Source organism: Pelecanus crispus, chromosome 1, assembly GCF_030463565.1.
Source record: "Pelecanus crispus isolate bPelCri1 chromosome 1, bPelCri1.pri, whole genome shotgun sequence".
In the NCBI taxonomy this organism is placed as follows: Eukaryota; Metazoa; Chordata; class Aves; order Pelecaniformes; family Pelecanidae; genus Pelecanus; species Pelecanus crispus.
Window position 1 is genome coordinate 68,872,837 of NC_134643.1, and position 25,345 is coordinate 68,898,181.

Sequence of the window (25,345 nt, forward strand, 5' to 3'; positions counted from 1 at the left end):
GGACACGGTGGGGGCTCTTCGGCACGGACGATGCTGCAGCCTGGATGGCGTGGACCAGCACTGGTGCTGCGGAGCAGCACCCACACCGTGGATCAGCACGCACGCCGTGGGTGCTGCGGAGCGGCGTGGGTGCCGTAGAGCCGGCTGGGACGTTCCCGCTCCCCAGGTGAGCAGGGCCCACAGGGCGGCTGGTCCTGGCGTGACCGGCCGCGGAGTGGGGTCCCCACGGGGGGACGGAGGAGGCCGTGGCACCGGGCACCTTGCCCCTGCCTCCCGCGAGTGACAGGGGCGACCCGCCGCAGCGGGGCTCCGCTCCCAGCCCCGCAGCACAGCACGGCCACGCGTGGGTGCTGCCGCGCCGCGGGAAGGTGTCCCTCCCCGCTGTGCGGGGGCCAGGGCGGGCAGAGCCCACCCCGCCGACGGGCCGAGGTGGCGGCGGGGGTGACGGCGCGGCAAGGAGCATGCGTGCGGGGCGGGGGGGAGAAGGAGGAGGAGGAAGAGGAGGAGGAGGGATGGCGCGGGGAGGCGGCCGCTGTTTATTTGCGGCCGGGCAGGCTGCGCCTCGGCAGAGCGCGAGTGGCCGGCGCCGGTCCCGCCGCCCGCCCCGCACCGCACCATGCGGGCGCCGCTGCCTCCCCGCGCCGCGGCGGCGGCGGAGCCGGGGCAGCCAGCGCGGCGCCCCGCACCCGCGCCATGGTGACGGGCTCGGCGCTGGGCTCCCGCAGCCGGGACCCGGCCGCGCCGCCCCGTTCCCCGGCCCCGCCGGCGGGCGGGCGGCGCGGCGGGGCGGCGGCGGCGGCGGTGCTGGTGCTGGCCGCGCTGTGCGCCCTCTGCTACGGCAACTCCCTGCGGGGCGAGTTCGTGCACGACGACGTCTGGGCCATCGTGAACAACCCCGACGTGCGGGCGGCCGCCCCCGTGGCCGCCGCCTTCGCCAACGACTTCTGGGGCAAGCGGATGGCCGAGAACACCAGCCACAAGTCCTACCGGCCCCTCTGCGTCCTCACCTTCAAGTAAGTGCCCGCCGCCGGCGCCGCAGCGGGGCGGGCGCCGCGGCTCCCCCCGCTCCGCCGCCGCCCGGACCCTCTCCGGGACCGGTGCCCGGGCAGCGGGCGGAGGGAGGCGGCCAGCCCCGGGTGGGGATTAGGGGGACCCCCCCCCGGCACCGTCGCCTCCAGTCCCGCGCCCTCGGCTCCGTGATTCAGCATATCTGCCCGCAGCTGTACGGGACGGGGTGTGCCCCCGGGGGGGGTCGGGCCGCCTGCAGCCGCCGCGGTGGTCCCGGGCCCCGGTGGCAGTTAAGTGGGGAAGGGGAATGGCGAGGAGCCGCTCCGGGCGAGCCTGCCGCCCTCCCGGCAAGTGCCCCGCTTCCCGCCCGGTTTGGGAACAGGTGGCGCCTCTTCCCCAGGCTGCCGGGGGGTAAAAGCGAGACCCCAGCATTTCGGGAAGCTCTTTAAGCTGAGAAGGGCGTTCGGACCGAATTCCTCGTGAGTTCCTCCTCTTGCTCATCCCTCAGCTTCATCTCCAGTACTTTTCTCTGCAATGGAACGATCGTGCCAGAGACTTCCCCGGGGCTGTTTTGAAGCAGACCCGTAGTCATCCCTACCTTTCCTTCCGACGCTAAGCGGAGGGGTCTGCCTCAAGGCTACCGCGCCGTTTCTTGCAGCCAGCCTGGCAGCCGCAAGCCTCTCATGTCAGTCACGGAGTTCCCCGCCAGCCTCGGCTGCTTCAGATCTTCCCCGTGTACCAGGCAGAGTTGCTGAGGAGGAGTTGCAGTTTTGCAGGAATAAAGAGAAGTTGGGTAGCGGCAAAGTACCGACAGTTACGCTCGCTAATCCTAGAAGGAGGATCCAGATGCCTGCCTCTCTCTCTCCGAGGAGAATGATTTGTAGCAGCTCAGCTTAGTTACAATTCACGCAGTTTGTCATCCTTTCCAGTAGCTTGTTCTCTTCTTGTTCTGATGAAACATAAGCGATGGGGAATGTTTACCACGTTTTAACATTTGAAAGCGATGCGGGCGTTTGCGGGGAGCTGTGCTGAAGAGCTAGTGTAGCTGGGTGATGTTTAGGGCTAGGGTCCTGTTTGTAAGTGATCGCTGGGTGCCCAGCACAAACCTGTGGCAGGCGTAAGGAGCAAACTATACGGACAGCGGTAAGCGTGCCAGGAGGAGGTGTTACTGGAACCTGGCTGGCTCTGCCAATTGAGTAACAATGCATTAAAATACCCGATTTATCAATAACATTTCATGAACTATCTGAAAATAATGTGTTTCTGTGAGGCGAGAGCGGTTTCAGCGAACGCAGCATCCCCTTGGCACTCCCACGGAGCACTTGCTGCCCTTCGGTTGTAAGGGTCGGGTCGGAGCTGGGAGCGATCGGCGTCGGCTGTCTGGAGAAGCGGGGCTGGATGGGCACAGGGTGGAGTATCCCCAATAAAGCAAAACTGTGAACGGCACAGGTGCTTGTAAACTGGATTGTTTAGGATGGGTTTTGTACCTTCCCCTCGAAGGGGCTCTCTGCAGGTTTCTGGAGGGAGCAAAGGAGATGTAGGCAGCCACGGGCAGAGCTGGCTTTGTGCAGGCAGAGTGCCTTCTCCATCGGATGTCCAGCCAAACTGTTGCAGTCTGGGGAGTCGTCCGATTAATCCATTCCTCCAGCACTATATCTGGGGGTAATTTGAAAGATGAGTGAACCTGCATGTATCACCACTGACCACGTTGCATGCGGTATTGGTGCCGGGCTTGGCCTCTTAGATCAGGTTGCGGGACTGAGGTTACATTACGCTAATTAGCAAAAGAATCTTAAACTTTAATAATGGAACGGAAACTAAATGCTTTAGTTCCTATTTATATGTCTTGACTCTGAACTGGTTTTGCCTTTGCTGTTTAAAGGGTATGTGTTTTAAAAAAAAAAAAAAAAAAAAGGGCAAAGGAAAAAAAAAAGTGCTGTCCCCATCTCTTCCTGTTTGGAAATCAGTGAGACTAATTTTGTGAGCAAGATTTCATCCTCAGGTGCTTATAATAACAGTACAGCTAAGACATAGGGTTATAGGCAGAGTCATTTGTTCACTGCTTGGCATTGCATTTGGAATAGGGAAGGAATCGTTTATCCTCCCTGGCTGCAGAGGAAGATTATTTCCACCGCATCCCAAATATCCTTCCAGCCCTCCAGTTTGCACATTCTTCCCGTTTCATTTCTACCAGTCAGGGGTCAGAGGAAGACGTTAAGATCTGGGTGGAGTGGATGCTCCAAACCCAGCGCTTCCAAAGAGGCTGCAGGGAGCTCTTGCCAAGCGACGCTGAGCCTGTGGTTGAGCCGTGCTCTGCCTGCCTGAGCCACCCACCCCTGCCTTGCCCAGCAGGAGGTTGCTGGTTGCTCTCTGTCCTCCGGCAGAAGGAAAAAGGATTTACCCTGGTGCTTGTAAAATGCTCAACAGAAACGGACATTTAACCGAACGGAAATGAATGTTGTTTGTTAAGACTTCTGTTAGGATTTTGTGCATCCACTTAGGATGCTTGAGAAAACTGTGTGACGTGTGCTTTGCAGGATCTTGCCAAGGAAGGGAAGTGGGGACCAAACTATTCCAGTCTTTTAAATTTTTTTATTTGCTTGTTTTATTTTATTTCTCTCTTTATCGTGCTAGTTTGGTCAAATCCAAGGCATTTTAATAGTAGCATGATTCTTTATACCTGAGTTTGGTCAAATCCAAGGCATTTTAGTAGTAGCATGATTCTTAATACTGGAGTTTGGTCAAATCCAAGGCATTTTAATAGTAGCATGATTCTTTATACCTGCCTGGTGACTGTGCTTCTGTTGCATGAAACTTTCATCTGGAAAGGCTTGTTTTGAGTCTTGCTATACTAAGATTAAAAATCTGGGAGATCTCCAAACCGCATGCACAGAACAGATGTGAAGGGTGGGCTGAAATTTATATCTACAGATCCATCAATCTACAGAAACTTCTGTCCTTTGTGGCTGTGAGAGTAAGAGGAAGGACTCGTGATGCCCTGTGGACTTTTCATAAGGCTGAACATAGCCTACATACATGCTACGTATTGTTGAAATGATCTCAATTAAAAAAAATTACCACCCATCTGTCAGAAAAATCTTAAGTGGACATTGCTGAAATTTTGTAACAGTAGTTCAGTGTCCCTCACGTATTGGAAATCTGAAATGACAGTCCTCATTCCAGTAGACTAATGCTCTGGAGCCAAACGGTGAAAAGTGCTCGAGTATTTGACATTATTCACACCGGATCTGTCAGTATGAACGATCAAAGGAAAATAAGAGTTGCCCATGTTACTGGAACCGTTAAGCAAAACTTAAAATATTCACAGAACTGCTGTGTTGTTTTGTGTGAGTTAACATCAGAAGGGGGAAAAAAGCCTGCACATGAACTGCTGAATTAAATAATGTTTGCTTTGCGTCTTTGAACTTCTCTCACCTTTTTTCCCAACTGCAGTGAAGTAAAGGAGTGTTAAAACTAGTTGGTTCAGAAACATTCCTATTGTACGTGGGTAACTGTTAGGTGACAGGTCTAGCACGGCTCCTCATCTGCACGGGAGCCGAGATGATAGGCAACAGTTTCGCTTAGCCCTTAGGAAAAACTTACTTCATGCTCTCTTCTCAAATGCTGTCACTGAGAGATGTTTACCTGCAGCTGTTTTCTTTTCCAAGAAGTGATTCAATATACTCCGTTCTAAAGAAGGTGACTTTTTGGATAGGATAGACTATTTCTTGGTGTCTTCCATATGAAGGGTGGAAAAGGGAAAAAAAAAAAAAAAAAAAAAAAAGGAACTGCCAGTTCTGTAATTCACTCAGGATTTTAAATTTAAAGTGGGTGCTTTCTGTCTTACACCTTGTCTCCACTAACAGAAGTTCGGTGAATCATTTATTCCCTCAGTAGCACTTAAGTTATTCCTTGGTTCCAGTGGTTTTGTAAAAATGTTTCTCAACTGTTGAAGCAGAAGGTGCAATCCTCAGTGCTGTCTCCCTCCCTCTTTTCTCTTCTTGTCTGCCAAGTCCCCATTTAGATAGATTCTCTTCAGCCTGGAAACAAACAGGTGATGGAGGTTTGATGTAGTCAGCAACACAGCAGACTTAGCCTGAAGGTGTGCAGTGGTGGGAGATGGTGAGAATTAAGCCTTTTGAAAAACCCCAGTGCCAAGGTTTAAAGATCAGCCTCCTGGCTTTGCAGGTGGTCGAGAAGTGAAGGCTCAGCCTCTTGGGTAGCGGGATGGAGGGCACTGCCAACGCAGATGCTGGTGAGGGAGGTGCCTCAACAGCTCACCAGGGACAAAAGACTGGGCGAAAGGGAAAAGGTAGCGGCAGGTCTAGGTCGCATGGCCGTGACAGAGGCTCAAGAGGATGACACTGGCCAGATAAGCACAGGAGATACCTGGTCCTCCTTGAAGGAGGTGGAAGCGACTGTTCACTGGGAATGTGCTTGCCTCCACGGGAAGGGTGTAAGAGTGCTCACTCCAGCTGCTGCTGGCTGGCTCTGGTGGCCCAGGAGGAGAGGAGCTGGGTGAGACAAGCTGTAAAAGGGAACACGACTCTCCCAGCAGAAAAGACATAGACACACAATTTGTGCACAGAGCCATCCTCCTAGTACTCTGGCTGGAAAAAAAATGGAGAAAAAGATACATTAAAAAGTCCAGGCTGTGCTTAGCTGCTGACTGCAGAACGGATGACCCTCCAGGTCTGTCCGCCAAGGCTGCTAGCCAGCGGTGGCTTGGGTACATACATGCCTAGGAAGCAAATGGGACCCTTCAGCAACGGTTCAGTATTCTGTGTGGGCACCGAGAGCCTCATGTAAGACTACCAGTGGCTTCGGATCAAAGCCTTAAGTGACTGTGAGCTTGGGTTAGATGTAAATACATAGCCAAAGAGAGAATTAATTCAATAATTCACTGCCAACCTTCTGATCTGTCTAGTTGCTTACAGCTGATCCTTCTGTTTTTTCAGCTGTATCAGTGGCATGAGTTTCAAGGACAGGGAGCTTAAGAAAACCAAAACAACCCAGGGAAGAAAAGACGACCTTAGATTTTATTTGTTTTTGATTTAATGCTAAATTACAGTTTGACATCACAGGGTAATATAGTGGAGCTATAATGTGTCAGGTTAAATACACAGTGCACAAGTATTTTCTTCACTCTGTACGTCTGTATTAGGGCAATATCACAATGTTTAAGATTGTGTCAATATTTCTCCTGTACAACTTAGTTAAATATTTCTACCCTAGCTACAGCAATCACGCTCCGTACCGCTACTGTGGTACCTGCCATGAAATTGATGTAGCACTGGTGTAGCCACACTGGGCGACGTGGAGTTTGTGAAAAGAGGCAGCTGCTTTTATTAGACTGGTTGTGTTATGGTTGGAATATACAGACACATTTTTAGGCATATAAGCTTTTCTTCTGACCTGGAGCAGAGTGCCTTGCTGACATTTCGGGTCTGGGAGAGGCCATGTGTGCCTCAAAGTTCCCCCCGCTCCCTCCCCAGTGCCAGGTGCACAGAGCTCATTCCCCCTCACCACCACCTTGAATGTAACTTTCGTAGCAGGTGTCTGACGGTTTTTTGGTTTTAGGTTCAGGCTGTGCTGCTCTAGGGGGACCGGCAGGGTTGCTTGCACTCCCTGGAAGGAGGCCAGGATTCCTGGGGAGGGTCGGGGGAAGCTCCCTGCCCGGGGAGGGAGGGCGCAGCCCCTCCTGGGGCTGCCTGCAGCCAAGCCCAGAGGTGAGGCTCTGCCCAGGAGGAGAGGTGTGTGCAAAAGCACGTTGGACTTCTGCCTCGTCGCAACGTTTTCTCAGTCCTTAATACTCAATAGAATTTGTCTGTCTCTCGAATTAAAAGCCTTTTATTTTGAGGGGAACAGTAGGCTAAAAGGTCGAGGCAGATTCTCCTAGAAAGACTTGGCTGACGTGAATCCAGTCACGCCGACGTTTGCTGCTTGCTTCAGCGGTGTTTCGTCTCTATTTAACACCTACCAATTCCTGGGGATTTTCTCTCATCCGGCATCCTATTCCTCTTGCACCAATGTCACCCTTAATTTTCTTTTGTCTTCTTTTACCTAAAAGGCTCAGCTTTGGACCAACCTTCTTCCCCACAGGAGCATCCCTTGTCAATACTCTTTAGAGTCCATGAAAATAAAGTGCTCTGGCTGCTGCTGGTTAGCTAAAGGCATTTCTCTGCATTTACTTGCTGTGTTTCTGACTGCTTTCCTGGGCTTTCTCATTTATTGTCTCTCAGATTTAAAAGGAAAAAAAAAAAAAAGGCTGTTGTCTCTTCACTCGCTATACTTGGGGTTTTTTTTCCTTTTGCTTCTACATAAATTAAAATTGCACTTCCTCCATGGTCTGCAGCTCAAGCTGAAAGATTACCAAACTTATTTTAAATTTAGTGGAAAAACTCTTTTACCCTTTTTGAAATATTCTCTTCATTAGGCCTAATAACAATAATAACAGAAATCTAGTCTAAAGTTTTATCTTCTTGACGAATGACTGTCCTAGCTCGGTTCTTGATCATGTCCCATCTCTTACTCTCTCAGCGCTCGGAAGAGGACTGCTTGATGGCTGCTAAAGAGGTTTGCAAGATGTTCATTTTCTTCAGTGCATTGCTCTTGCCAAAACAATGCTTGAGTAATTTTGAAGACAAACTCTCTTTTGTTCAAAATCTGGGTAAAATGACACCTGGTTTATCAGTTTGTAAATTGCCATCCTCTGGCTTTTTTTAATTTTCCAAGGCCATTTGCGGAGACAAATCTAAAGCCGTGCGAATGATGCTTTCGGTATTCTTAACACAGGAATGATCATCAAGCCACGCTTTCTAGGGTTTCACTAGAAATTTCTGCCCTGGCATATTTGCCGCTTCCAAGGTGCTGCTTCTTCCCAGTCTAATTGTGATTTCTGTTTTCTTTTCCTAACTGTGCTGGAAAGCAATAACCTGCTTTGAATGCCAACGCTTAACCAGTGCTCTTGTAAGTGATGACTGTTGTGCTCTAAGGGAATTGCTATAGTTTGGGAATTGATACGGCCTCTGTCTTCTCACCCATCCCCCTTATAGCAAATCAAGTAACAAACCATTTAAGCCTTATTGTCCATTTAATTCTGAGGCATTGTACTGTACTATAAAAAGATTATCAACACAAAGTGCTGCTGTACCGCGCTGGAAACTCTGCTCTGCTTGTGCTGGCCATTGCACGAACACTGCTGCAAAGGGGCTTATTTTCTTTTTACTGCTATGGGTTTTTCGTTAATCTTTGAGCTGTTTCCACACAGAGCTGCAACCATTATTGCCACTGATGCAGCTGCACCATTTTTGGAGAGCAAATGCTCATTTTCCTGGCACACAGTAGATGCATCTGTGGAGTTTATAAGGACATTCCACAGTGCACTGAAATTGGGCATTAGTTTGCATAAAGTTTGTCATTTATATCACACAATTCCAAAAGGAAGGGAAGATCACAGGAAACTTAATCCATCCTTGTATGCTAGATTCATTTATATGAATCTGCATGTGAGCCTTCCTCTATAAAAACTGTGGGGGTTTTATGAGGTGTAGGATGCTCTGAGACTTTCTGTTAAGTGTTACTTGCTATAACAAATTACCATTATTATCCTGTGCATTTCTATTTCATAACATGTTGTGTTTTTTGTTAGTCTTTTGAAAATAATAAAACAGATTAAACTAAACAAGAGCTGTCCAGGGATGAAAATAAAGTCTATAAAAAGAGAAACTCTCCAATTATGGTTTACAATATTATTAAATCATAAGAGGCCTTAAAAAAGGTTGAATGAGTCTTTGTGTGTACAAGTGGATAAAAAGCACTATATTAGAGCCCAGGGGTGCTGGTGATTATATAGCGTAACTGGATATGTATGGGATTTGTCTGTGATCTAGTACTCTTGTGGCATAGAGCCCTCTGGTTCTGGGTCTGCAAGGATGAAGTCACTGAATCCCACTTGATCTCCAGGCCCTCTGTACAGGGAATTGCTCACCCAAGGAGATATGTCCCTGCCTGATGACTAATCTAGATGAAGAATAAGTGCCTGTGGCTTGAGGGTAGCATGGTCCCTGGTCCCTGTTTTACAAATCCTGCTCCTCAAATGAGGCAGCTGTGCCGGGGGGAGGGAGGGCAAGTGGTTAACTGCGGGTACTGATAGATGTTGCTTGCTCTTTTAAGAGCAAGAGTGATTTGCTTTCTTCTGGAGAGCTCTTTTACAAGCTCTACTCAGTGGACCTTCAACAGCTGGTGCCTGTGGAAGTCTCTTTTCTGAGAGCAGAGCTATGTAATTGCTTTTCCTAGAGTGGATGGTGGAGGAATGGAAAAGCTGCTGTAGGTGGCAAGGCAAACTACACCGCTGTTCCTGGAAGACATCCATTAGCCTTAACAAAATCAAGGGATTTATGTGTTAGGGCATATGCCTCTTATTTTGGTATACCTCCTGCTTGGGCATGCAGTTTTGGCAGTGTGACAAAACTGCATGCCCTTGGGTGTGACACTCTTAAACCACACATGCTACAACACTTGGACACAAAGACTGGTGTTGGGACAAGAATCTTCTCTTAAATACATGTTACGGTGCAAGCCTTCTCTGCCCTGATGGGGCATGTGATCAATGCTGGGATCTGTGTAATGAATTTTTATTTTGGCGGTGGCTTGGGTGATGCTGAATAGCTCTACTCTGTCACCTAGTATTAAGAGACTGTTCCTTCTCCTCCTTTCCCCTGGGCCTTTTGAAAGCCTTTGCATTTGAACTGCCATTCACTACTTCTCAGGAGGCTTAGCACACTCTTTGCCTCCAAGGACTGTTCCAGCAGAGGTGGTGTAGAAATGCAAAAGTTTTCTCTGAGTGTTTTGTGGGCAGGTCCCCTGAGGAAAGACCTCCTTGTCTGAGATGGTGGTGTCTCCTCTTTCAAGTGTTTCCATTCCTAGGAACATGGTCACTTGCTTTATTCAGGCCCAAATCTTTAGAATGCTATTTGCCAACACCTTTCTGGTTTGACAAGCAGTCATTTCAAGAAGCCTGGCCAGCCCAGAGTATTTGATCTCCTAGCTGTGTGCTCTGCCAAGGCTGTAATATGTATCTTACAAGTTGTGCTTTAGCTCAGACAGATGTTACAATCTTCATGCAGGAGTTACTAGGGTATTCCAGGCCACACGATGCTGCAAATTAGAAATGATGGCAGATTGGTGTCTTTTGGGCTTGCAACTTAAAAAAAAAAAAAAAAAAAAAAAAAATATTTTCCCAATTTGTGAGCCAGTTTAGATATGGAAACATAAGGACAAACCTCCCCTCCTGTAACGGAGTGCAGTTATTGCCTCAGAGCTTCTGTTCATGAACATCATGTTGGAGAAACACCACTTCTTACTTAATTTTGAGATTCCTATCTCTGTTTTACTTGCTTTGTTTGCTGAGCTGTATACCGTGTATAATTACTACATGACTCTGATAATGCTGCTGCCAGTAGACAAAGACAAGACTGAATCTCTGTAAGCGTATTAAAGTTTAAGAAGGGAGAGGTTATTTTTGTTGATTTACCCATCCCTTCCTGCTCCCTTGCCCAGAATTTACTCCGTAGTTGCTCTGCAGTGGATCAAATTTGGCTTTCCATAGTAGGCTGCTTTTTGTCCCCCATGGGTGGATGAGCGTGCTGGGGAGCTTTGTAAAGTTCTTGTGGTTTGGATTAGAGCTGTTTGGAGCCCCAGATTTGCTCAGCAGGTTGACGTACAATAAACTCAACCACTGCTAACGTTTCAAAATCATTCTGCTGGGATTGTTTCCGGACAAAAGAATGTTTCCTTCATTGCCGTGTGGCCTAATTTCTTATGACAAAGAGCTTTAGCAGCAAAAAACACTGGTGTGAATATAGCACCTGCACGTATTCACGTTTAGTGTTCATGGACCACCAAAGATGGTATTTAAAACATACACTGAGGCATGCTTGCAGTCAGATTTTGCTGTTTAATGGAAAGCTGATCTGAATACCATGGTGGTGTTATGTTTGTGTTTTGTTCTGCCTTTGTATTTTTTTTTTTTAAAGGGGAATAGCCAAGCTGTGAGGCTGATGCTTTTACATAACTGTTTTCAGGAACTTACATCAGGTAATTCACAGTTTACAAGCCTTTTTGACTTGATGTTTGCCTCAACAAGGGGTGTGAAGAGCACACCCTGCCTTTGGGATTGGTGACCTGATGGGGGCAGGAAGATCCATCCCCTACAAGGTTCTGCCTCTCCTGCCAGTAGACCTGTTTTGCAGGGTGGGAAGTCATCAGATGTGATGCATGGAGACCAATAAAAGATTTTTTTTTTTTTTTTTTAAAGAATGTTGTCAGATATCGTGTTTTTAGTGATTGGTCCTCACATCTTGGCCAAATAAATAAATAAATGAGAATCTCTCACATTTTGGTGCATGGGTTCCTATCACCTGCTAGCCTGAGCACCTGTCTTCACCTGCCCGCATCCGCTTTCTCCAGCAATCAGGTTGCCAGAGCACACTTTGGCATTTGGGGGGAGAGCGATGGTGACGACTGTGCTCCGTCTGGCTGGTTTACAGCCAGAAATGATTCATTTGTATAAAGCACTGGTCCTGCAGGTGGTCCCTGCCATTGCACACATCTGCAGCTGCTTCTGAGCGGGAACTTTGGCTGCTTTGGGGCAGGGTGGCCCTGTGCTGCCCCTTGCTCCCCAAAGTCTGCTGAAAAGAAGATTTAGGCCTGGGGGTTCCTGCTGCTGCAGTGTATTTACAGCTGAAACTCTGTCTGGGTGTCTGTTACTGACATTTGTTGTAGTTTGTCATTCTGTGCTGGTAGACAGGAGGGAAAGTGATGTATGCTGCTGCCCTGAAGTGGCTTGCAGGAGAAATGGGGGGGGAGGGGAAGAAAAAGCCCCGACTCTTCATGTATTCTTGAATCACACAGGCTGATGTCTTGTCAAAATGTAGCTGCATCAACCCATACTTCAAAGGGAAAGGTCGAGTCATGCTAAAATCTCACTTTTCCCAAACTCTCTGGGTTTCAGCTTTTGCCTTCACAAACGCTCCAGTGGGAGCAGAGCAGGAATGCACAAGTAAGTCTTCTGGTCTGGTAAAGTTAGATTGGCCTGGAAAATATAGCCCAGGACAGATAGCACTCTGTTGCTTATGAGTAAGGAATGTAGAGAGTATTTATAAAAAGCATATGTTGTCTGGCCCTTGCAGACACTCCTCTGTCTTACAAAAAACCCTAAGGTGCTCAGTGGCTTTGCTGTTGTGTCCTGTATGTCATGGGAGACCTGGAGTCTGTTAGTAACAACAGGAAGGATTATTGTCCCTTTAGCATGTTTACAGCTACATGCAAAATATTTAGACTGAGTCTTTTTTTCACTGGGTGTCTTGTCTATTGGGGTTTTTTTTTTTTTAATGTCCTTTAACATTAGTACTTCCAAATTCCTTGTTCATATATGGAGTCTTCCCTAGATAGAGACACAATGTATATGTGTGTGTATATATATGTTTGTCCAAATGTACAGATGCAGTTACTTCTAAAGAGAATTGGGTTATCTTCAACTGCATGTAAGGCCAAGCCTGTCAGCAGCTGTTAAGCAAGCTGGCTGTAAAAAACAGTGACCAGAAAAATGTGTTAATACACGCTGTAAAACAAATGTCATAACAGCTTGTAATATTTGTTTTTTTATGATCGACGCAAATAACGAACCCTAATTGTCTCATTGAGTCTAGGGTGATGTTAGCTAACTTACTACCTTTAACATCAATGTCTTTATAAAAATGATGCTATTAGACCAGCTTCTTAGTGTAGTCCTGATGTCAGTAAAGCATTTAAATAAATGCTTAACCTTCAGTATGTGAAAGTATTTTGAAAGTTAAATGGGATTAAATGCACCTGTAAGGCCAAGCAGATGCTCCAGCCCCTTACCGAGTCCTTGTCTTGGCTGTTCCCAAGCAAAAGCATCTACTCCATAGTAGAAGACAACGACCTGGACTGTAAAGCTGCCACATGGCTGAGACAACCGCAGAAGGTGCCAACAGGGAAACAGGACAAGTGCCGTACTTCCGATGTTGGACGGTGTTAATTGCTGCTAAGGAAGCACAGATGTCATCTCACTGCAGTAAACTCTACTGGGAGGGCACAAGCCTCTGCCATCTCGGTGTCAAGAAGGTTGCCAAGTTCAGCCACTTATTTTTAAAATTGGGGAAGTGGTTTCTCTTTAATCAGATAAACCAGAAGTTCAGAGTGATTTTCACTAATTCGTTTAATAGCACTTACATTAGAAGACTGCAAATCAGGCAAAAAGCATAATTCAGAGTATTTGAAAGATGTCCTGCTATTACAAGACCTCTCCAGTGTAGTAATGGTTCCATTTTGTTTCCTTACAGGTTAAACATATTGCTGGCTGGTATGAACCCCTTCTATTTCCACGCAGTGAATGTAATTTTACACTGTCTAGTGACTCTTGTGCTGATGTACACTTGTGACAAAGCTGTGTTCAAGGACTGTCGACTTGCTTTTGTCACGGCACTGGTCTTTGCTGTGCATCCCATTCACACCGAGGCTGTAAGTATGTGACACAAAAAAACCTGGTGACATAGAAGCTAAAAATAAATGCATACTTTAAATTTTATCTTTTTTTAAAGAAACCTCTGAGTCATACAGAATACGGTACTTGTGATTTTTTGCTGTGGAGGAACAAAGGTGAGAATATATTATATTTAAAATAGTTCACAGGAGTCATTAAGAAAGAAGTGTATTCATACTTGCCATCTTTCCACTCTGGCACTAAATTCTAATTGACGGTCCTAATCAGTGATGCTGGGAATAAATGGACAGTCATTCAGCTGATGAAAATGTCGAGTCTTCTGAAACGAAAGACCTTGGTGAGGCCGCGCTCTCCTGCTGGGACATTGTTGCATGCCTTCAGTCATCTCCTATAGTCATCAATTTAAGGGAGAAAAAGTGAAGGGAGCGTTAGTGTGTATTCTGGAGGAGATCGCTCAAATAGAGGTGACATGACCCATGGATTAATGTATATTGATTTCAATTAAAAGCTAGGAGTGTCATCTTCAGAAAAAAACTTGTTAGCTTAATAAATGTCATGGTAAGTTTACAGAGCAAGAGCTCATATTGGACGTTTTTCTGTTCATTATAAGGAAACATTTAAAGACATAGTCATGCTAAAACTGCAGTCTGTTAGCGTGGAGAGGTAATTCTGTAGATAAAATGAGTCTTGCTGTCTTTGAGAAGGAAAAGCAATGCCTAGCTAGCTATCCGTACTTAAAAAAAAGGAAATGCACTCATTAGCTGAGATACCATTGACATCACATGCTCTCGTTATGAGCGAGGGAAACCGCTGCCACGGCTGAGAACTTTTGAGGAGAGATTACCTTAATAACAAAAAGCCACAAGCTTTAGAGTTGCTCCCCGTGCTGTCTTGTGTGAACTAATCAGCTAGGCTCCTTTTGATAATACAGCTTTATATTATAAGGGAGGTTTTAGAAGAGGCACCCTTTGAATTTATTTTTGTCTGGGTCAGAACTTAAAAAGGTTAAAATAAATGCCAGAGCACTGAATATAGCTTAATTATGTAATCTCAAAAGAGGAAAAATTTCAAAGGGCCTTTTATTTGCTTTATGGGCAATTTTTAGATCTTTATGAAATGGAATATTGCAATAGCTTGTAAAAAGTGTTTATACATTCTTCTTCAGTATTCCCTTTCTTATAAGAAAATTTGGTTAATTAATATGTAGAAAAAACTCTCATAAACTCAGATTATTCAGAAAGAGAATAATTTACATGCCACTCTCACTTTATGGTGATAAAGTTCATTCAAATATTAATTATTAACTCATGCCTATATAATAAGTCTTTTCCAAAGAGTTGTTCTTTCATTAGTCTTTGTCTTTAACAAATCTCAGTTCTGGGAGTTGGGTGCATTTCTCAGTTGAGTCTTATTATATAAAAATAAAACAGATCCCTAAAACTGGCATTTCTCTATGCAACTTTATTAATGCTTTAATAAGAAAGTAAAGAATGACTGTTGGCTTACTCATTTGTTTTGCCAAGTGCGAAATGCAGCAGGCAAAACTGAGCATACTAACTGAGCACACGAAACAAGTAACATCTCACTGTATTGAGGGAGTTTGACACTGAAAGATTAAAAAGCTTAAAATAGTTAGCATGGATTGTTGAAACAGTCACTGAATGCTCATGCCTTTTTGTGTATCTGCTTTTACACCTGTGTGTCTCTCTTCCTTTTAGGTAACAGGTATAGTAGGCAGAGCGGATGTCCTAGCCTGCCTACTCTTTCTGTTGGCTTTTCTCTCCTATAATAGGTATGGGTCCTTGCTGTCGGTTGTGATAATATCATGAGATGCTCTAGTCTGAGGATACGACAAAGGGGAAACCTGTCAGCTTTTGGTTGTTGTTGGCAGAGTTATTTTCCGCAGCACTGCTGCGTGGAAGTGCCCTGGCCCTTGCTTTCAGCCGCGGTGCCAAATAAGTGATGCTTATGAGAACAAATAAACATAAAAAGAGAAGTCAACATTTAAGGTCCCCTACTCCAATTATATGACAGCTGACCGTACACTAGAGGAGAGCTTGTAGAGCTAAAAATGATAAAGAAATGTTTTCAACTGAAGGCAGATTATCTGTATGTAGAGTGAAGAACGGATGGCCACGTGCCTGCCTTTGAAATACACGCTGTGACTGTGGGACTCTAAAATACCTGGTCTGGGAGAGTTAAGGATCATGTCTAGACCGTTAGTCATCCTTTTCAGATGAAAACTTGGCACCCTTTGCTGGTCTCTGTCCTAAAACTGTGACTGAACAAGTACAGCTAAAGAAATAGCTTTACTCGGACGGGGTTTCTGCCCCTTTTGTATTGTTATTTCATTTATGAATAGCACCATGTCGTCATGGCCGCATGGAAAAACTGCTTATATCCCGCTTGGGCTGTTTGCTACAAATCCGTAGCACTGTTTTCATCAGAAGGTTTCAAAGGCATGAAACTGGTGGTGACCCCACAGGAGTTGGCTTGTTTGCTTTTGATTCTTTCTTACCTTCTTCCCTCTCATACAGACTTGCTGCCCAGTCTATTAATGATTAAGACACATCTTTGACTCAGGGGAGTGTGGGTGGGATGGAGGAATTTTTGCTTGCATAATGCATTTTGTCACATAAGGAGAATTAAGCATGTGTGTTCCAGATGACAGAAAGCAGGTGTTTTTCTGCCCTTTCTGACCTTGTACTTACTCTGCCTTCCTCTGTTTCAAGTCCACTATATCTTTCTGCTTGTCTTTTTTCCCTCCTCTGCTCAAATTCTTGGTGCACCTCTCAATATTTGTGTTCCTGTCCTGTGTCTAAACCTTGCCTCATTTATCAGCTAACAGTGTAGATTGTTCATGTCACTTACTACCAGCATCTTAAGAAATTAAGGAACAGTGTCTCAGTATTTGCGTGAATGTAGTAAACATGAAAATAACAGAGAAGTTAAAATATTTATGTCAAATCTATTTTTCAGGAGTGTGGATCAGCTTTATGTTGGGGAACATTTCCCTCCCACTGCCTCCCCATTCTTTTTGCTGCTTAGTTTATTCCTTGGGACGTGTGCAATGCTGGTGAAAGAAACTGGAGTCACTGTGTTTGGTGTGTGCTTGGTTTATGACTTCTTTTCCCTCTCCTGCAATGGACTCAAACTGTAAGTAACTTGTTATGCTCGCTGTGCTTTTCAAGTGTTGCCACCTGTGTGTGCAAAATATATATTATTATATACATCACCATGGGAGATGGACTTACCCCGCTGAATTAGATGGCACACATTTGACAAATTTGGGGGGCACCATGGTTTCATTCTGGTTGTTTGGTTTGGGGTTTTTTTTGGGTGGTGTGGTGTTTTGATTTTTTTTTTTTGTTTTTTTGGTTTCTTTTGTTACTCTGTTGCTGTCTGATAACTTTTGCTTGATAGGTAGACCAGATGTGGAGAACTGATATCTACAATGCTCAATTCACTCTGGCAAGACTAACATTTATTTTTTCTGTGGGAGTTCTGACATCTTAAAATTTTGCTGGCTTAACTCCTCTATTTGCAACGTCTGCTTGATTATTTAGTCACAATGTCATGGTTGTAGAAATACCGTATGATGTTTAGTAGTAAAATCAGGTTTGATCCTTTCTGTCCGTACAGAATGGAAAAAGAGGGAAAATATCCAGCCAGTTCTGGAATGATTGGAATAATTAGCAGCTCTCAGCAGTCACTGGAGAAAAAGGAAATACTTTGAAGTTTGTATCCCTCACGCACTTAGTGTCACAAATAACTATGCTATTCTGTATCTCCATTAAAAGTCAGAAGTCTTTTGTTTGACAGAAGTTGGTTTTTAATCCGTTTCTCTCCCAAACTGTACCTGGTGCAGATCTATCGACAAATGAACGTAAGAGCTCACTGCCACTGAGAACGGGAGGTCTCGCTCCGGCCGTCGCTTTTCGCGTTCCCACCGGTGTTGCCCCACAGGCTCTGGAGCCTGTCACACCCGTGCGTGAGCTAGTGTATCTAGGTTATAAAAAAGGACACTGAATTTGTGTTTCTGCAGTAGTGAATTAAATCACCTCCCAGGAGGGTTTGGAGAGCGCCAGAACTGGCACAACCCGAGAGCAGCAAATGTAGGGAGGAGAAGAGGGACCCTCCTCTTTCAGGAGTGTCCTGGCTTCCCTCCCCTGTCAGCCCTTCCTCTAGGTCCTAATGGGGCACTGACCATGTTTCAGGCCCCAGTGCCCTCCCTCTGGCCCCTCTAGCAGGAATAGCGATCAGAGGGCAGGTGCAATGGATCGGCAGAGGATTTCTCCTATTTTGACTGGATGAGTAATTCATAATGGTGGGCAAGTAGTCAGCGAGTAGTTTTCTGGGGACTGACAGCCTGCACGCTTGTTAACACTTGCATTTACAGTCTGCCAGGAGTGTTCCAGGAGCTGCCTGGCTAAAGGTAACACAAATGTTAATTAATTGGGGAAAAATCTGTGCCCTCCACCTTCCCCCTCCCCTCAGTCTCCTCCTTCCCATAGGTTCACATTCCAGTGGCATCCAGTTGCCTAGATGTGGCAGTTATTTACCTTGCAGGAATTGAAGGTCTGCAGTCCAGATGTGCTGCATTTTCATATTTGCTCTGATTGCATGTATTGTGCACTTTCCTGTCTGTTTGTGGTGCTCAGGATTTTATGACTGTATTTGACTTTTTTAGGGGGCAGCAGAAAACCAGCAGCCTTCTACATGCTGCTGAAACGCATCTCCTCCTGCTCCTTCCTCAAACCTGTACAGATTTGTTTTCTGTTTAAACGAGGCAGAACACCAATTATTTTCTGCAGCAAAAAATTAGGAATGGCACCATATTCTTCCTCTCAGTGATTCCCATTTTACCAGAAGTCCAGAGAACAGCTTGATAGGGGAGTGCTCATCTTCTGTTGCTGTTGGGTCTCTTCCTGTAGATCTAGTTAGGAACTAATAAATCCTGTCCTCCCAGCACACAAAGGCTTTGTATTTGGATTAAATAAGATGTCATCTGTTGTAGTTAGATACCATGTTGTGCTGTTTTTCATGATGTTCAACCTTTTGATAAGTAAACGTGAAAAATAAAAATCCTTAAATCCTTTTCTTTCCCCTTTCCCTTCTTTTTTCCCTTTTTTCTGTGTGCAAAATCAGGAGAAATGGGGGGATCCACCATAGACCTGCCCGGCAGCGCACGGCTTCTCCCTCTGCCTCACTGCAGGTCCCTCCGGCTGGCCGGGAGAATGGGAAGCATCGTTTTGCTCACCGGGGCACCTGGAGCTCCTGCCACCCGGCATCACCTGAGGACCAGCGGAGCAGTGGCCTTTCTGTGCCCAGCAAAGCCATGTGGGCCATTCGGAGGTACTGCTGGCTACCTGCCGCTCCGTTGTGGTTTAGTTTGCAGCTGATGCTACCTTAAAATATCAAGTCATTCACTCTGTTTTAGCCATTTTTATCCCAAAATGTGCTGTAATTTTTCTTATGCTACTGGAGAGGGAGGAGAGGAGAAGGTGGAAGGGAGGGTTAAGGGAAGGAAGAGGAGGGAATCGAAAAGTGCATTTCTCCTCCTTGGAGGAGAATATCTGAGGACTGACCATGTCCTGAGACTTTCTGTCCTAATATGATACTGGTAGGCAATGCTCTCCTTCCCAGCTTCTCCATGGAGACAGCCAAAACTGTAATGTTAGTTTGAATGTGGAGAGGGGGAATATGTGCATGTATACAATAATGCCTGAAGTGAGGTGAGTGCAGTGAGAGCAGTGTATAATGTGATATTGCTATATATCTATATATACACATTTGTAGGTATAATTTCTGCACGTGGATATACATACATGTAGAGGCATGTGTATGCGTATGCATATTTATGTTTATGTATGACAGCAGAGGCGATGCCCGCTTCTGCTTTATGCCTAAGAATGCGCATATAATGGTGAGAGCTGGGCTCAGGCAGTAACAGAAGGATTTTCACTGCTCGCGTCCAGTAGTTCTCGGCATGTTCGTTGTGCACCTCACTGGGGAAGGAAGGGCTCTCCCATAACTCAGGGCCATGCTCTGGCACAGGACCAGCACTTGGTGCTCGTATTCCTGTGGAACGGAACCACACTGAGTTAGTAAGAGTGTTTAAGGGGGTGTGACTCAGCAGCCACCCTGTGGATCCGTGCCAGGGTGTGGGGTCTTTTTTCTTTTAACCTTGACCTTCGTACAATCTCCCTGGTAGCCCTTGCCCAGCTTGCCCTTTTTTGCTGACTTTTGGTTTTAACTACAAAACACTTGCGGTATGATTTAATTTGGAGACCTGTAATGAACTGCCCCACACTACCTATTCCTTGGAGAAAGTGCTTTGTTCCTTAAAGAGATCAGGAATTATCTGCTGCAGTTCTCTGATCATTTAATGGTTGGCACCTGAATGGGCCCTGTGCAGCACTCCTGAAACCTGGGAAAGGGAGTGTTTTATTCCCACATAACACCACTCATTAATCAGTTCAGTAGGAGCTGGCTGTTTGTTGGTGGTTTTTTTTTTTTTTTTAAATAATCTTCTTGCTGCATCAGTATTGATGGCATATACATGAGATCTGTAATTTCTCAGGTCACAGAGATCACAGAGTCCGTTTCCTGTACCCATACTTTCAATTGTTCAACCCACTCGAGAGCTTCTGCCCTGCAGGTGTTTTGTCTGATTGGGCTGACTTTGGGGTGGTTGGGTTTTTGGTTTTGTTTTTAACAAGGAAGGGAGTGGGTTTGGTCGTGTTGATTCTCCGTGTGGGAATGTGTGACACAAAAATGGTACGTCAAAGCTTTTCGGAGTGGGTAAGTGCTAGCTGCTCCGGCACAGAGACTCTTCTGGCTGTTGGGAACAGCTTCTAAAGTTGTTTGTTTGAATTTATTTCTTCTCCTGTATCCCCAAACAAGTAGCACAATTAGAAAATGTTGGTGACCCTGGTTCCTTCTGATATGCCAGACCAGAATGGGCTGTCCAAAAGCCTCGTTTAACACCTTGCCTTTAAAGTTTAGGACCTGATGGGGAGCAGTAACCTGAGCAGGACACTGGTGCAGCTGCTGTTCCTGGCCTTTGCTCTCTCCATGTTTCTCTCAATGCTTTTGTTCTCTTTGATACTTGGATTTGTTTCCATTTTCCCTGATGCATATTATGGTGGAGGGTATCAATATAAAAAATAGCTCCTGTCTTGCTCCATCTTCTTGTTCCTTGTTTCTTTCACCCCCGTTTCTTTCTTTCTTCCTTCCTGCTGCTCCTTTCCCCCCTCCTTTGCTTTGTACTTTTTCCAGACAGCCTCCCTCTGCCCTTGCTTTTGGGAACTTCCCTTTCTTACACCAAGAGGAAAGCCTCTGGTTTTCCAGCCTCTTCAGGAGAGGTTGCAGAAGTTGTGTTGGAGAGGCTGTGCATGTGGGATGGCTTCAGAGGGAAGTCGTCCACACTGCCAACTGGCGTTTGCTTTTCAGCAGCGCCTCTTCAAGTGTTGTAAAGGATTTCTGCACATGGCAAATCAAGCTCTGCATGTACATAGCTGCTTTCTTCTTTTTAAAAAGGGGGCTCTCATGGTGTAAGCCGCTCAGCTTCTCTTCTCAAGTGACTGACTGTGCACAACACGCTTGCAACAACCTGTTGTTGTGATGGTTTGCTGTGGGATGCCCAAAGTAGAGCTGGCTTGGTCCCAGTCACTGAGAGGGAAGCCTGCTGCCACACATTTGTGTGAGAGTTGTGCCTGAGAGCCTTGGGAGAAAGCCTGGAATGGGTTAATGGATGCTGCTTTGAAAGAAACTTCTCTAAAACACTGTTGGCAACCTTCTCTGCTAGTTTTTCTCTTGCTCTGAATTCCTGTTTCCTCTGAAGGCAGGATAACAACTTGTTGTATGGAATGACAGCCTCAGAGAGCCTGGGCAGTTTGACCAGTGCCTGCTTGTCTAATGTCGATGTTTGCTAGTCACTATAAAAAATAAATGTGCTGCTACAGAATTTGTAATTCCAAGAGATCTTCTCAATTCTCAACCACATGGAGTGTGCTTGCAGAAGTTTGGAACAGCCAGATTCAATGTATTGCAGCTCACTGACTCTCAAAATGACATCCATGTCACATGGAGGTCTGTGGTCCACTACCTGATCATAGGACTGCAGTCTTCTCCTTAATTCCATTTGCTGACCCCTCACAGGACAGATTAAAATAGTTGAAATACTTTCTGTACACAGTCTTTCTTTTGTGCTATTGGTGTATTATATGATATGAAGTAGGAAGCACTTAAGGCAATTGCTCTATGAAAATACAATCCATCTTTTTAAAAAAGAAAAAAAATCCTTGCTATAGATGAAAAAAGACAGAAGGAAAAAAAATTGCAAGTTGCTGTCAAACATACAAGATTATTTACACAATTTCTCCACTGTAATCTGTGTTTCTCTGACTTGTGTAGGTCTCTTCCATGGCAAAAGGGAGGGGAAAAGATTTTAAATATTTCAAAAACTCCAAAGTTGGAGGGAAGATTGGGCACAGTGAAGTAGCTTCAGGTACCTTATCTAGTGCACCATGTTGCTAGTTGTAAGGTCTTCATTAGAATAAAATAATTGTGCACTGCTTAATCTGTACTTTTAAGTACTTGTAATGTGATCAATTAGATTTCTGTTTAATAGTAATTTATTATGTATCTTGCTACTAGAGCTAACTGAAAAATGCAGGAAAATGTGACAGAGGAGTTAAGGGAATCAGTCTAATTAGCAGTAACTGGAGCTAGTTATGTAAATTCTTGGTGCAGAGAGATTTCTGTTCTTTATTGTCACTTGCTCTTATCTTCAGCTATCCAGTGAATGTGTGGGTTGCAGTCCTGGGTGCCTTCAGGAGTAAGGAATAAGTCTGGATGAAATTGTAGGTTTTATCACTGCGATTTCTTGCAATTTTGGGGGGTGCCGGCGGACACTACAGAAATGAGGTAACTAGGATCTCTTATGAGTTTGATCCGTCTCCCTGAGTTTTTAAGACCTGAAAGAGACTTGTGACTGTATGTGCCCTCCCGTATGACACCAAAGGAGAAGGGCAGACAGGAACTTTTTGTCAGGCTTGTGTTTCTGTTTGGGATAAGGCCAGACCTTTCACTGTGACGGTGCGGTATACATATATGTGTCCTATTAAAAAGCAGTATCAGTGCCAACACCTCATTGCTCACCACAATGATACTCTGTTAGATCCATGAATATGTTTAACAAGGATGATATATGTAAAACAACAAGTTGTCACACCTTGTGCAAGTTGTGTCTGTAGTTACTGTAATTCATTCTTTTTTTCTTGATTTGTTGAACCTACTGACAACCAAGATTTTTTTTTTTGACCTTTTTTTCCTTTTTTTAATTCCAAAGCTACATATAGTTGTAGTCATGCCATGTCATATGTGCCTCATGCTCAGCATTGCTAAATGCTGTCCAGCCCGTGGACACCTCCTACCACCTAATCACCCTGATGATGAGCTTTGTAAATGAGCCTGTGGTGGGCCCACAGTCTAAGCTTCTTGAAAAACAAGACTCCTCAATAGCTTGCATACTTTTGAAACAGAAATCTCTTTCTCTTTGGTGACCTAGAAACTGATTTCTATTGCATCTGCTGTTGGTGATTTAGCTGGTGAAACTCTTCCCTTAGAAAGGACAATAGACCAGTACTTAATACGGCCTTTTTACATGTACATGAACTGTTGCATTAATTTTTGTGTTTGTGGGTTGTTTTTGTTTTTTGGGTTTTTTTTTTTTTTAATTTTTGCCAAGTGACAGAATGAGAGAAGAAGCAGGTGTACTTGGGGCTCTGCCCAACAGCATCATTTTAAATCTCTGTGTACGTGCAAAAGAGAGTGAGGGAGCTCGCTACTTGTTAGCACTGTGGGATCCAGGCACAAAAACCCCATTGATCCAAAATTCAATGAAATCCTTAAGGCTATAGCAGGGATAAATGTGATCTGATGACTAAACCAGCAGCAATGTTGTTTCCTTTTGCAGTAGCAGGGGAAAGAAAATGGAAACGCCCTGCAGAACGTGGTGCATTCCAGGGATGGCTGCGCTGGCCCTAAGATTGATATATTATGAGGAAAAGTATGTTGAGGTCATAACATATCTTCCCTGAGTCCCCGCGCAGCATGCGCGGTCAGTGTTTGAGCTGAAACAGATGCTGTTCTTCAACATGAAGGAAGAGTGGAGGGATGGAGGGGGGGAAAGCATCAGCACACATAATGTGCAACTACGTAGCAATTGCTTGTTTGATTTTGCTGTTCCTCACTGGGTGCTTCTATTTCCAATTCTTGTGTAGCAATGATTTTTTTTTTTTTAAACTAATTTGACAGTGTAGCACACTTCTGCTTTAACATGAAATTCCTGTTCCAAAAGTAGAAGTCTCAGCTGCGTTTCTAATGCTTCCCCTTGCCACACAGTGTAATGCTACTTCCTAGATTCATAACCGATATAGGCAAAATAGTGTGACTGGTTTCCCAGATACGGGATTTCACATGTGCAAACTTAACCTTTTCTCGAATTTGTTAGAGGGAGTTTTACAGGAAGGTGTGACTCCAAATACGAAACTGCCTGGGTTATAGAAGTGCAAGGAAGAGACTTTCTGTTAGATTTGGTACCACTTTCTTAAACTTCAGTAAGTTGTTCTTAGTTGCACTCACACACCCTGAAGGTCAGCGGCGGTTGTGTTCATACACAAAGCACAGCACTAAAAAGCACTACATGCCTCTGAGAAAACACTACGGTAACTATTATTAATGCATTATTTTGATCAGGGGCAAATATACAACAAAAGACAAACCTGGATACTTGTCGCTGGCCTAAAAGGTCTGTGCTGCGGAACAGCAAAATAGTGAGGAAGTGATATAAGGCTTTGCAAACACCACAGCAATAGTCAGTGGAGAAATTCCAGGACAGTGGCCTGGTTTGGGATTCAGCCTGTGGTGAAAAAGGTCTGGGAGTCAAGCAATCAAAATTACTTTCTTCTCTAGGAAAGCAAAATGAGTAACCTGAAGCATTAAGCAATGGAGCCAGCCTAGGCTTTTCCCTTCCTTCCTCTCTCACTGGTGATTTCCTGAGGGTTGTGAGGCTTTGAAAATAAAGGAGCAAACTCCTCGGCTGCGATGCTCTGAGCAAAGGTTGGTGTTGGATTGCTTCCGTGTGAAAGGAGAGAAAAGGAAGTGCTGAACTGTCACTGGCTGTAGGCTGATTTTTTGGGGGAACTGACATTTAAAATTAAACTGAGAGTAGGACAACACAATTTCACCCCAAAAGACGAGTAGGACCCTGAGTCCCAAGGCCCAGGAAGGCACAGTGTGTGCTGAAAGATGACAGATTAGATAAGTGTCATTGTTATCCTGGTAACTGTGGGATGCTGCTTCTACGGTGTTGCAAGCTTTTTTTTTAATTGTAGCAGGTTTGCTAAGGCTCTGCCATTCTTGCTATTTAGTAAGCTTAAGTTATGAATGAAGTTCGGCCCCCTTTGGGGAGGTGTATTGCAGAGGTGGATTTGGCCTGTGGTTTACTCTTCTCTGAACTCAGTTCTTTAGACCATTTTTCCATTGTGAGTCTGAGCAATAGCTCTTGCTACTGCTGTGTCCGTGTCCTGTCTTTTTAGGAAATGTTCGCTAGCCATAATATATGAATCTTCTCCGTCGCCTGCAGTCAGTGATGATATTTATTGTCATGCTCAGATGGTACCTGAGGCCATCAGAAGAGTCTGCTAGAGTCTAGAAATGCGAGAGGTGGGTGCTCCTATGCTTAAAGCCTTGGATTCAGCCAAGGATTTACGTGTTCTGGCCTGTGACTGTCTTCCAGAG

General features: G+C 45.3%; 1 protein-coding gene across 1 annotated transcript in view; it reads left to right on the top strand.

Moving 5' to 3' along the window:
• The first annotated feature begins 693 nt into the window (after positions 1-693).
• The window catches only part of TMTC1 (transmembrane O-mannosyltransferase targeting cadherins 1), a 144,643-nt gene continuing 119,991 nt past the window's right edge, over positions 694-25,345 (top strand). The window contains exons 1-5 of the mRNA XM_075727001.1: positions 694-1,013; positions 13,377-13,554; positions 15,256-15,329; positions 16,517-16,693; positions 18,686-18,892. Of these exons, the coding sequence (XP_075583116.1) occupies positions 694-1,013; positions 13,377-13,554; positions 15,256-15,329; positions 16,517-16,693; positions 18,686-18,892 (956 nt within the window). The remainder of the gene's footprint in view (positions 1,014-13,376; positions 13,555-15,255; positions 15,330-16,516; positions 16,694-18,685; positions 18,893-25,345) is intronic.